Source organism: Eubalaena glacialis, chromosome 16 (assembly GCF_028564815.1).
Source record: "Eubalaena glacialis isolate mEubGla1 chromosome 16, mEubGla1.1.hap2.+ XY, whole genome shotgun sequence".
Lineage (NCBI taxonomy): Eukaryota > Metazoa > Chordata > Mammalia > Artiodactyla > Balaenidae > Eubalaena > Eubalaena glacialis.
The window spans coordinates 74,630,432-74,644,656 of NC_083731.1; the positions used below are offsets into that span (position 1 = coordinate 74,630,432).

The window sequence follows — 14,225 nt, forward strand, 5'->3', positions numbered from 1 at the left end:
GATGTATGCCATTGAAGTATTAGTTCAGAGACTTACAAAACAATTTTACTGGTGGTATTTATGTGTGGGGAGCAGAGACCACTTACTGTGTATGACTATCATGTTTTAGGAGACATGATGAAGTTTTTATATTACAAGGAAGAAATCAATTTTAAGTATTAGTTATTTTAGAAATACTACCTAAACTAGGATGACATTTATGAAATATTATATATTCCTTCTCTAACTGCCTTCTATTAGTCTATAAACTATATCAAAAGAAGTGATGTTAGTTCAAATTTTTAACATTTTGGATAGTCAAGTTAGAAAAGGAACTAAGGAAAGGAACTCAAAGTTCTGAATGCCCACTAGGTTTGGCACATTTTCTTTCTTCCAACAAAGTATCTTCTCTTAGAAATGGAGTATTTAGTTAACTATCCATCCCGGGGACCTCGGCTACAATAAAAAAGAGGCCAAGAGACCACAGATGCAGACTCACTGGCATTGCTGGAGAGTGACGGTGAAGAACCAGGGGCAGAGTCCCAGGGACACAGGAGACCACAGCAGTCTGGGCTACTAGAATTGGGTGACAAAGCAAGCTAACTCTGTCTTCACAAAATTTACCTGTCTTAGAGGAAGAGTCAGTCTATTGAGATCGACAAGGTAGGATTAGCTTTCCGACACACAGAAGGCAACACCTGCTATAGAGTGGACATTACTAGGAGCGCTGACTGCCGTGAATACTTAGGTACTTGGCGACTCTTGACCTAAGGGACATGCAAAGCCACAACAAACCAACCAACCAAACACCCTCAGAATAATACAACCCCACTCCTATCAGAGCTTCACTTCTCTTCTGTCGTGTCAGTCTCCAAGTACAAGCGGCACAGGGCTGCATTGGGGCGGCACACAAAAGCATCAGTTTCACTTCCTAACTCTGTTAACTGCTCCAGTGAAGACACACAAGGATAATGGTCTTTTAACATATCTGGCAATTTTGAAGTCTTCTCTTGAAGGCGTCGAGAACGTCTAACTGGTGTGAGAAACTTCAGCTCTTTAAATGCAGAATTTGTTTCGTCAAACTGCATCTTCTTTTTCACACTAAAAAAACCATAAAATTATTCCCAGAGTTAAAAAACACGTTAACATTTTCACTTCGCACTTTTATGCTATTTATCATACTATAACTTGTATGTTACAACCATGTGACTGCTTGTCCTACAGAAAGAGGTCCTGTAATAAGTAAGGAACTTATTCATTTCTCTGTTGTTACAACTTGTACACAGTAGGATACTTGAATATCTATAGAATTGGCTAATCGCTCAATTCCAAAACCCACTGTTATTAATAATACACAGAGATAAAAGTAAAATGATGTAAAAGTTTTTCTTTTTTAAAATGGCAATATTTAGGGAAAAGCAAAGCAAATACAGTATTTAAAAGGCGAAATGTTCCAATCACATTTTGTTTGTTTCAAACCTTTCTATTAACAAATAGTTCTAATCGGAAGCTATCTTAAAGATTTTAAAATACCATATGCATTATCCTAAGCATAAAAACAAATCAGAGCACATTACATTTTAAAAGTTTACCTTTGCAAGTATGGAGTAGTAGACACATTATATTTAATTAAGCAACCCGCCCTAGTTTCTGTATTGGGGGTTTTAACATCACTGGTTGGATCTTTTGTTTTGTCATCTTGCTCTTTTTCACAACCTTGAAATACCACATTTCTAGGATGCTTATTTTCTATTTCCGGTTTTTCTGACCCCAGATTAACACTTATATCGTCAATGGTGGCTTCTTGGATTTGTTCCTTGGTTGCACAAGCCGCCTCAATATTTTCTCCTATAGAAACAGATTTATAGATTAAGCTTTTGGTCAAATTTAAAGAACAAAATCAGAAGACAAAGTTATTTACAGTTGGCCAGATTTTCAAGATAAAAGAACCAAACTGCCATCTCCTAACCATTAGTTTTTCTAAGCAAATACTGCTAACAATTATTTAACAAATATTTACTATCTCCTATGTGTCAGGGATTATAGATACAAATATAAGAAGGAAATCATCCTCATCCTTTAAAAAGTTCACATTCTGTGGAAGAGACATGCCTTAAAATAATTATAAAATGAGGAAAATGCTTTAACTGAGGTAAAAACAAAAGGTTATGGGAACCCATAAAAAGAAATAACTGACTTTGCTTGAGGGACGGGGAGATGGCAAGGGAAGGCTTCACAAATGACATTTAGGCAGGGTCTTGAAAAATGAGTGCAAGACAAAGGAAGATAATTTTGGTATGAAGCTTAAAAGAAAATGATCCATTAAGACAACATTAAAGGGCCAGTGTGCTTAGAACATAGGGTAAGGAGCAAGGTGGAAATGTGGGAAGGAGGTGATGAGTTCAGACAGGTAGGAAGTTTCGGTTAAAAAAATTCACTGGAGAGACAGATACAATTAGATTTGGTCACTATACAGAACGGTTTAGAATGGCAGGGAATGATTTGTGGGACTTCCCTGGTGGTCCAGCAGTTAAGAGTCCCGTGCTTCCACTGCAGGGGCACGGGTTTGATCCCTAGTCGGGGAACTAAGATGCCACATGCTGTGCGGCGCAACCAAAAAAAAAATTTAAAAAAAAGGTAATGATCTGTGACAGTAAGAAGACAAAGCTGTTATCACAGCCTGAGCAAGGTGGTAGAGGAGGGCAGTGAGAAGGAAGGGCCCAAGTTCAGTGTTATTCCTGAGTCAGGACTTAACAAATTAACGCATATGAAGGTCTGAATGAGTGTGGATGTGTGTTAGGGGCATTCCTTCTAAAATTTTTTGCTTCAGAGTCTTTAATGACAAAGGAGGATTTTTTTTTTTCTTTTTTTTTTCTTTCTTGGGAGGAAGCGATGGTGGTATGAGGAAGCAGCGAGGGAAGACAAGGAGTTCCAAATAAAACATGTTAGATGTGAAATACTTGTGAGACATTCTGGTAAATCCATTGAGCTGAAAAGACCTTTAGATTTGATTATTAGGAAATTATTAGGGTTTTTTTTCCTTTTTTTAAATTGATACAGATTTTTACTAAGTGATGATTTTAGTTACATGATAAAGTGAATGTGGTTTAGTGAGGGTAAGTTGAAGTGAGGAGAGAGGGAATATCGATTCATTAATTCAACAAGTATTTTTGCAGTAGTACTGGGGCTGCAGTGGCGAGGAAGATCAGACCCAGTCCTTGACAAAAGAGTTTAGAGTTTGAAAGACAAGACAAACAAACAAGCAATCAAGTGCATAAAATACTGCACAGAGAAAACCAGTGAGCACAAAACAGGGCATATCATCTAGTTGGGTTGAGAGGAAAGGTAGACATCAGGGAAGGCTACGTCAAGGAAGTGACAGGTGAACTGTGGTCTAAAGGATAAATAGGAATTAGGTTAAAAGTAGAAGACTGGCTTGGAGAGACCCAGAGGCAAGAGAGATAGTACAGGCCCTTCTAGGAAATAAACAAAAAGTAAAGAAAGAAATCAGGGATGTGGAGGAGAGGGAGTGACAAGAGAGGCTGGGTATCAGGAATCTAAGCAGATAAGTGACAGGGCATTTTGGCTGCAGTCTTGAGAACAGATTGGAGCCAGAGCAGAGAAGCAGGAAACTAAGTAAGGAAACCATTGCTGTAGCCCACATAAGAGCTGTCAGTGATCATGACTATAGCAATGAGAGTAAGGATGGAGAGAAGTGGACGGATTTTAAGAGATGCTTAGGAAGTTAAACTGAATTTGATTGGCTAGAAAACAGGGGTGGGAAAGTGGGGAAAGAGAGAAGGAGTGAAATATAACCCCAAGATTTCTGGCTTGGAGAACTCGACAGTGTCGGTCACTGAGATAGGGAACCAAACTAAGGAAAAGGTTTAGGGAAAAATGATGTAGTCAAGTTTGGATTTGTGGGATTGAGGAATCTGAGAGATACTCAAGTGGTGCTTCTCTCTCTTATTATTTGTCTTATACTTCCCAAAGATGTTTTCTTGCTGTTTACAAATAATTTTAATTTGTAAAATGGATTTTATACCTAGAATTTATAATTATACATTTCGAAAGCCAAGAGTTTATGGATAGCATTTCTTTTTCCATCTAAAGATAAATATTCTACCAGCTGGAAAGATTCCACTAACTAGTATGATTCTATTAAGGAAAAAAAAGGTAGAATAACTGAATCAGGTTTAAATGCTGGTTTTCTCTTTCTAAATATCTCTAGAGCCAGCGAGAATTATGAGGAAGAAAGTTCTATAAAATTCTTATTTCTACTTTGCTGTCTTTAGCACAAAGACACAGGATTGGGTTATCCTTTAAAATAAAATTTTTTTTTAACTGAGGTATAAATGACATACAACATTATATTAGTTTCAAGTGTACAACATGATTTGATATTTGTATGTATCATGAAATGATGACCAGAACATATTATGAAATGAAAACATCTGTCCCCATACATAGTTACACATTTTTTTTCTTGTGATGAGGACTTTTAAGATCTACTCTCTCAGCAACTTTCAAATATGCAATACAGTGTTATTATCTACAGTCACCATGCTGTACTTTGTATCCCCAGGACTTATTATTTTATAACTGGTAATTTGTATCTTTTGACGCCCTTCACCCATTTCAATGGGTTGGGCTATTCTTAAACCTTTCTGCTCCTTTGGTTTGTGGTATACTAGTCTTTCCTGGTTTTTCCTCCTGTCTCCCTGACCATTCCCTCTTAAGCTCCTTTATTAAATATAGCCAGTAAGATCAGAGCATATACATCTGTATGTTCCCCTGGGGCATAATAACAGCAAACATAAATAGATATATTCTCTGTTGAACCAAAAAGTCTTATAGATCATCTAGTCAAACTGCCTCATTTTTAAGACAGGAAATTAAGGCCTAGAAAGGTAAGGTAACTTTCACAGACACATGGAAACAAATTTGGGTTTCAAACCAGACCTAATTAAAAATTATTTATACTACGTAAAGCTAATGAATTTCAGAGGTATGTCAACAGAAGTATGAGGAAAGAAACAACTTAAATATTTTAAAAGTTTAAAAAGAGAAAAGAAAAATAATTCAGCAAATAAATTTAATTAAATCACAATTCACTTGAAGAAAACAAAAGAAACTAACTTACCAAATTTAACTTTTTCTTGACTCTTCATTGTCAGAATGTCAACAATTGCATGTCGCATCTCTTCAATAGGCTTAATTTTTTTTTAATGAAGAAAGCAGACCCATATAAGTTTTATATTCTCAGACATTAACTAAGGTTGTCCAAGTTGAAAATATTAAAACCAGTGATTAAATTTCATATTTTATAACAAAGCAATGGTTCTTGGACCATTTTTCTCAGAACACTTATTTTGCCGCTCAAATTGAAAAAAATGACTGTCTTTTCCAAATAAAAATGAACTTAAGGGATAGAATTTCATCAGTTTAAAAAACTTCCCCATAATTTTTCTTAAGCCTATGGTAAATATGCTTGCCTGATAGGAACAAAATGAATGAACAAATAGCAAATTAAGACTATTAATATCTATCAAAGAGCTGATTATATTAAGTTTCTCTAAATTTATATTAGTTTATTCCTTTTCCCCTATAGCTAAGTCCATGGTTATATTTTTGTTTCACATGCTATTAAATGCATTTCTGAAGAGTTCAAGGTTCATCAGCCTAATATTTCATTTATTCAAAAATTTAACAGTTTAGTAAAGCATCCATTATATGTCAGATATTATAAGTACTTACTATGTTCCTTTGAACCATGATGCCTGCTAATGCAATATATTCAAAATATTATACAAAAGAGAAGCTCAGGCTCATATTTTTAATTCTAGAACTTAGTCCTGAACTACTCACCCATCTGGCTTTTAATTTTCTTCGCTAATTTTGATCCCTGTTTTCCAATTTCTGCTCTGGTCTCTCATCTTTCTCTTTACACTACTGCTTTCTCTGTGAACACCTGGCTCTAGTTTTGCATCCTAGCTATACTGTCACAAGCTGCTGTAAGTAACGTCCCTTCTGGTTCAATGTAGTAGGGACCTAACATTCTCTTCCAGGTGAGATTCGGTGAAATACAATTACCCTTCAGCAAAGTGTTTTACACATAATAGCCATAGAGAGAATATCTGCTGAATATTTGATTTTTGATTCAGGTGAAAGATCAAATAGCATTTGCTGGTTTTGCTGATACTAAAGGATATAGACCTTTCTTAAGAAAAGGCTAAAAAAGTTTAAAAAAAAACTCTCTTTGTAAACAATTTCCAAGAATGTGTTTCTGAGAAACTTGGTCAGAAGGAAATACATTTTAGGAATATCTGTCCATAAAGACAACAAAACCAATCAAATCAAAAAAACCTCAAGATACCATTTTTTTCTATACCCAGGGTTTTTTTGGTAGCAGCACACAAGGAAGAGGTGACAGGTATAATATCAAACCACTATGGTGGTAATAATGTCAGAGATATTAGTTTATTGCCATTTTCTGAACCAAACATATGGCATATAAATGTGAGTCCATAAAGATATACTCCTAAAGTGAAAGAGAATTCTCTCACAAAGCCATCAGAACTTACTAACATTTTAAAAGTTAATTTAATTCCATTTGCTTTCTAGTCAATAAATACATTTTAATATTGAAAATTCAGTTTCCTACATTTCTCAACTAAAGAATGTGCAAAACGACATGCTGTGCTAAAATATTTCTCACAGCACGTTTCATGAAATACACATTTCAGCTTATATCCATTTTCTAAGGTCTGATTATCCCTAGTACGTGAGCAAGTTTTAGAAGGTTGAGAAACAGCCTTTATAATATGCAATCCTTGTGGCCTTGAAACATTCATCACTGCCACATATATAACCACAATTTTATCAAGTTATGCGGTGATGTGTTCCAAAATAATTCTGAGTTATTTACACTGTAATAATAAAGATCAGTAAGTTTTAATCTCACCTGAGCTCCTGCCAGAATGGCCTTCTCATAGATTGCAATAATATTTTCAATAGGACTCGTAAGTGGTTCAACACGTGCAAGGCATATCCAATATTTAACAAGTTTTTTGGCATCTGGAATATTTTTAACCAGGTCATTCAGTGTAACCAATACTTCTTCTTTTGGACATCCCTAAAATAGCAAGAAATAAAGTGAGTGATGTCATTTAGCCTACAAACTATGAACAATTAAGTAAACTTACTGTAATCAAGGTCAGTGATAAAGAGAGAAAAGGTTGGTAGAAAATTATTCATAAAATATTCACCATTATACTCCTTACTCCAGACTTGTTCTGAATGGCTAGCAAGAAGCATATCAGTCAAAAGTCAGAGACAGAAGAAAAAAGAAATACTAGTTGAGAAAAATATTAGTAAAAAAATGACTAAAATCTACTTGATCTTGATGTTTATCCTCTTATATATTATGATATTCTATTTGTTAATACTTCATTTAGAATTTTTGCATCTACCAAATGCTTATGAGAATAGCTTGCAAGTTTTTTCTTCAATCGTCTTTGTCAGAAAGTTTTGATAGTAAGATTAAAATGAATCTGTAATGGTTTATGTAATTAAGAGCTATATATAGTTAAGTAGTAGGGCAGAAAAATTCCATAGTATCAATAAAAAAACCCCAGCAGAGCAGAAATAAGAAGAGAATCGGTTTCCCTAACTATAATTTTCACTGGTTGTCAGAACCACAAAAAGTTGAAAGATGCTCATGAAGACTAGAGAAAGGTTTGAAATCACACTCTATATGTTCAGTCTTGCTATGGATCTTAGATACTAGTGAGTGACGGGGAGATCAGCTCGATGCTTTGTGACCACCTAGAGGGGTGGGCTAGGGAGGGTGGGAGGGAGGCTCAAGAAGGAGGGGATATGGGGATATGTGTGTGCATATAGCTGATTCACTTTGTTGTAAGGCAGAAACTAACACAACATTGTGAAGCAATTATACTCCAATAAAGATGTATAAAAAGAAATTCACAACTGTAAGTGACAGTTAAACAATATATTAAGATGATTTTTTATACATATTAAAATATACACGTATATATTTTTTTAAAAATTAAGGAGAAGTCAGGAAATTAAAAAAAAACACTCTGAAGTTGATTATCATACACGTAGGAATTCTGGTCCAAATCGTAAAATTCTACAGTTCAAGGCCATGATGATGTTGGTTTAGATTAATGGGATTTTGTTTGCAACTATTTTAGTTAAATTTAATCTGTGATAATAATTCGTGTTGCTAGTCTTTGATAAAGTATGGGAATGAGTTGAAAAAAAAAATTGTAAATATATTGAATGAATGTAAAAACAGAAGTACCAGAGTGAATATCCACCCCCAGCCCACTCTGTGGTAACATCTTAGAGGAATACAATATTTACAACTCAACTGAAAAAAATCTAAGTATCCATTTGATATATTTATATGAACTCAGTGAGAATGTAGTCCATTAAAGGCTAAAGAGAAACAATCTCATAATTAACAGTAAGTCTCCATAACACTGCTCACACAGTATTTGGTAAAAAAAGATTGACAGTATAATTTAATGAGATAATATTGATGGAGGTTAATTTGCAAACTATAAACTACTACACAAATATAAGATAAAGACTCTACCTCATTAATCAGGTTTAGGCATTCAGAAAATGTCTTGTTTACTTTTTCAGTAAACAATCGTTGTTCGTCTTCTTCTGCCATGGTAGTCCAGAAGGACCCAACTGGTTTTTCATTTTGTGCTTCGGGCTCAGGCTGGGTAACCACTGAGCTCGGAGGCCTTTTCATTACTCTTCCTTTGCCAGCTTTCCACTCACTCAGACGAGCCCTACAGTTAGAAGCAGCATATAAACATTACTGTGATACTGATAACAGAATTCTGTCAGAGTGAAAGTTAAAAAAATATTTCAGGTCTTTAAGTAATTCTACACTAGTGGCATATACATAGTTCACCAGCTTGAAGAAAAAGAAATACAGAACCTATCAATGTTAATGATATGCTCACAAAGACCCCAAGAATGCATTTTTAAATGGAGAGGTTATAAAATATTTCTCAATTTTATTAAGCATTTTAACTTAGATTACATAAAACAACCTAATTAAACACACTCAAGCACAAGAGCTTAGGACATACTGTTCCACAATATAAATTTGCTTAAATTGATCTGCATATGACTGAAGAGAATCCATGTACAAAAAGCTCTAATACATTCAAGGAAATGATAAGCCAAATTCACAAATGGTACCCTACTGAAAATGAAGCTAACAAAATTACATCTACTTACTTTCTCTCCTCCGCAGTTTCTCTGGGCTGAGTCCATCTACTATTAATAGCTGCTTTCACCATGGTATGTCTGCGCTGGTCAATGCTTTCTGACTTTTCTATCAGTTTAGTATTAGAAGACGAAGCAGGCCTGGCTACCATTTCAGATGTCATGCTTCTTGATAGTGTCTTATTTCTTTTTATGTCCTGAGAAGAACTGGTTTTGATAATAGACGAAACTGTATTTAACTGTAATAATTCTTTCTCTCGAGGCCCCTTCCGAACTGTAACACTGGCAGACGTCCTACTGATGCCTTGTTTCATGGTGTCCTGGTTATTACTGTGGTGACTTCTAATAGAAGGTCGCACAAGTTGACTGCTCTGAGATGTACTGCTCACAAATTTAGTGGCAGTCGTCATATGCGAGGCTCTATCACTTTTCACTGTTACACTGCTGGCGTGTACAGGCTGAGACTTTGTGGCTTTAGAGACAGTAGCTGAAAGTTTCTTCGTTGTTGCAGAACTCTCATCTTTGACTTGTAGAGGTTTTCTAAAGGAATTAATCTTAGACTGAACAATTTGGCCACGATAAGATCCAAGCACAGGTTTCTTGGGCATGTTAGCATCTTGCTTTGGTTTTTCTGTAGTCATTTGTTTCTTTTTACTGTTGTTTTTAAGGTGAAATGCTTGGCTTAACGTCATATGTTGACTTTGGGGGTCATCTTTAATTGGTAACAATGGCAGAGTTTGATTATTATCCTCAAAATTAGGTGTATCAACTGCTGTAGTTGAATTGGTTAATTCATTAGAAGGTTTTAAAGGAATACACTTTTTTTCCATTGTTATATTATTCTTGATCCCAGTAGGTCTACCGACATTCTCTTTATCAGCCTAAAAGAGTTAAAGACAAATCAGTTAAAGACAAATCTTTCAGAAAGAGTTTAGGAAAAAACCTTCTTTAGGAATGAGAGGAAAGGGAATGTTTAGGAGGGCTATTCCGTATCTTACCATTTTTGCCTTAAGTTCCAGAATTTTTGTCTCCTCTTGGATCTGGCCTTCAGATGTCCTCACTCTCTGGTCTCTACCACTTAAAAAAAAAAAAAAAAAATCCGTACCAAGGAAGTTTCCTTTTCTGGGGGAGGTATGGGAGGATATAACAATTATCTGACTTTGCAGTTTTAAACTGAGGCAAGAACTGAGCTGAGATTTATTTGTCCTAAGCAAAACTCTTCTTAACTATAGGGTGATTTAATAGTGTAAACAAGACGGCTGAGGAATTTAAAGGTATTTTCTTACAAGCCTTAATACCCTCCCCCCGTAATCTCATTCTAAACCATTCTCTAGTCATTCAAACAAGTCTTCAAAAATCTTTATTAAGCAACACTTTCTTTGGTTAGTTTTAAGTACTTAGTACCAGACTTACATTGCAAAAAATTTTTTAAATAGCTCTCCCAAAAGAAATTCAAAAATTTCCACACACACTCACAACTTAATTTATTAATCAATGTGGATTTTAGTTTCTAAATAGCATTGCATTTAGAATATATATATACAACGCAAAAGCTTCTTCAAGAATTAAACTTAAACTCCTTTTTTACAGATATAGGCTAGTACAGGCTACAGTATAGGTTAGTACAGGCTGTGAGAATCTCTTAGCAAGTGATTTTGTATTCCATGAACGAAGGGAAAAAAAAGGGTCAGTAGGATATGCCTTGGATTCTAAGGCAGATTTCAAGTTCAGAGATGTAAAAATGTGAACAAAATGTACATTTTAGAGTCAACAAAATTTGATTTCTGTATAGTTGAGTTTAGAATGTTCTTTTCTTCCCATTGTGTATAAGAGTACTCTAAACCCCACGACCCAGTTGGATTCCTTATTTAAATTAGTTGAGAGTCATTGTCTTATGTGAATTAATGTTCTCTTTGCTTTCTCTCTAGTAATCTCATTCCACCCCAAGGTTTTAAATAAATACCATCTACACACTGACAACTCCCAAGTTTATATCTGTAGTCCCATTCTCACCCCTGAACTTCAGACACATCGCTATTTGGCATCTCCACTTAGATGTCTTATTGCTGCCTCAAACTTAACTTGGTCAGAACAGAACTCCAGATTCTCCCACTCCTCCCTCAGGCTTCCCATCTCAATATATGGTATCACTATCCACTCAGTTATTCAAATCAAAAGTCTAGGATCATCTTTTGTCTTAAACAAAAAATTGGGATTTGTGAAAGAAAATGTTTATTCTAAAGAAAAGCAACTAATTAATGTAAAGTAAAAAAATTTTTTTAAATTTTATTTGGAAACAATGCCAAACTTACATAAAGTTGCAAAATTATAAATAATTCAAACTCTTTATCCAGATTTGCCTATTGTTAACATTTTATCCCATTTGCATTATCATTTGCACTCTTTCTGAACATGTCTATGTGTGGAGTATACACAACTTTTTATCTGAACCTTTCAAGTTAAGTTACATACATGATGCCTCTTTACCCTAAAATACTTAAATGTTTATTTCCTAAAAATAGCAATTTTCTCTTACATAACCACAGAACAGTTATCAAATTCATAAATTTACCTTGATTAACCATTTTAATCTATTGTTCATAGTTGAAAACTGATCTAATAATGTCCTTTATAGCATTTCCCCTTCCACTATTAAATACAGTATAAGGGTCAGGTGTTGAATTTAGTTGTCATATCTCTTTAGCCTCCTTTACCCTGGAACATTCAGGATCATCTTCAACTCTATTTTTTCTTTTACATCCCATATCTAATCCATCACCAAGTCCTGCCAGCTCTATCTCCTAAACATAGCAGAATCTGAGTATTTTCCACCCTGGGGAAGGGTATGAAGCATTCATCAAGACAAAATATATCAATAAGTAGAGTACCTAATATAAAGAAATACAAATTAAAATACTGGATTAAATAAAATGTTATTAAAATTCATTTCATCTTTAAAAAACAAAACTTTAAAAATGGGGCTACTAGAAAATTTTAAATTACATGTGTGGCTCACATTACATCTTTACTGGATAGCTCTGATATAATTTGACAGATGTGAAGTGAAAAAAATTTGACCTCACCTGGATAATATCTGATTTTCCTGTTTGTATGCAAAAAAGGTTTTTCTTTTTAACAGATGCTCCTTGAGTTTTTGTCTTCTTTGCTCTAAATAACAAAAGAGCTACAGGTCAACATCAGCTGCAATAACAACATCAAATAAAATATTGACTAAATGAAGATTTAACTTCGAAAAATGTTCTACTTGAGATTACATCTTATGTATAACAGAAAATTTCCCAGTTCAGTACTGCCTTTGAGAAATAATCACATTTTGAAATGACTGTTACTATAACTGGTCCGCATAACCACTCTGTACAAGAATCACATTCTCTACTGTCTGAAAGTGAAAAGTCTGGAAAACATCATTTTCAACATACAGCTCCTGAAAGCCAAGTTTTAAGAAGCTAAATGGTAGAGATGAGACACCAGACTCCAAGTTCTAATTTACCAGAATTGGGTGAGAATTTCTTTCCTGTTTTCCCACGTGTAGGACAAGAAATATCTATTATTTCTGAAGACGCGGCTAACCCTAGATTTCTATAAAGTCGGAGGCGACATGTGTTAAATCTGAAGTATCAGTTGAACACTCCCGTCCCTCCAGAAATTAACTCCCGACTCAGGAGGCGGGAGCGCCCTGCGCAGGCGCAGTCAGCTCCCAGCACTGACGCGGCCCCGCGGCCCGGGTCCCCAACGTAGGTCCCTGCCGGAGCCCCGCACACTCCCCACATCCCACCCCACCCCCCGGCTAAACGGATCCTCTCACCGAAGCCCGTCGCCGCCGCCGCCAGTGGGTCGCGACCGCACGCGACGCGTTCAACCCGCACACTAACACCACGGAGCGGGCACCACTCCGATTGTCCATTTCACAAACGCCGAGAATGCGGCCACAAGAGGCCGAGCGCCCTGTCCAGACTTCTCGCACAACTGGACTGGGCGGAAACTGGTCTGCGAACCCAAGGCCCTGATGGCCCTGCCCGAGCCATCCCCCCGCGGCCTCCCCGGGCGCTCCCGGCACCGCGGCCCTCACCTCTGAACGCGGACTGGGCCCTCTGACTCGGGGGCAGCTGCAGGTCCTGGGGCACGGCTGGGGTGCTCATCGCAGCTCCGGGCAGGGGGACGCGTCTCCAGCTCGACCGCTGAAGTCTCCCTCACGCCGGCGCGGCCGCACACTGCCCCACTGCGCCCTGGGCTCGGCCTTAGACTGCGCGACCGCCGCCTCCGCCCATTGGTGCCCGTTGTGAATTGAATGGGCCAATGGGCGAAGAGGGGTGGGGCCTGCTCTGTGTCTGCAGGGGCGGGGCTTGCGGCTGCCTAGTTCAGTTAGGACCTCTCGGGACTGAATCCCTAGGTTTTCAAACCTAAACAGCGCTCTTGTCCTGGACTTGGCAACTTGGTAGGAGTCGGACAGCTAAGTCCCTGCCCTGTAGCAGATAGCTCTCTTGTAGACGCTCACAGTGCATTGAGGAAGGCAGAGGAGAAAAGTGCTGTTTGGCGTGTTCAGTGAGGAGGAGGATTATAAGCACCCACTACTGTACCTAGAGCATGTGTATTTCCTTTTCACAAATATTACTTCATTGTGGCATCACAGCTCTGAAGTGGGACGTTATCATCTCCTGTTTCACAGATAAGGTGACAGGCTCAGAAGTTATTTGTCCACGTTTGCACAGATTGCAAAGAGGAACTGAAATTAGGGTCTACTTTCCTCTGTACTACCCAATTACCAGATGAGAAAAAGAGAGGAAGAGAAAGGGCTAAAATGGGGATAGACCTTTCTTTTATAATCCTGTGAAGGTAAAATCAGCATTTGTTGTATTCATTTTGTGTGTTTGTACGTTTAAGTGTGCTGCCATAATCTTTCAGTCTTCATCTAGAAATATTACCTTCATAAAACCCTCACAAACACCCAATGG

General features: G+C 36.9%; 1 protein-coding gene across 1 annotated transcript; it reads right to left on the bottom strand.

Moving 5' to 3' along the window:
• Positions 1–13,496, bottom strand: CKAP2 (cytoskeleton associated protein 2). The gene is made up of 9 exons (XM_061170748.1): positions 13,343–13,496; positions 12,336–12,420; positions 10,251–10,329; positions 9,265–10,133; positions 8,603–8,807; positions 6,944–7,114; positions 5,123–5,192; positions 1,572–1,827; positions 1–1,080 (listed from the first exon to the last, which is right to left on the bottom strand). Exons 1-9 carry the CDS (start codon positions 13,410–13,412, stop codon positions 825–827), a joined length of 2,061 nt encoding a protein of 686 aa, XP_061026731.1. The 5' UTR covers positions 13,413–13,496; the 3' UTR covers positions 1–824.
• Positions 13,497–14,225: the final 729 nt, after the last annotated feature.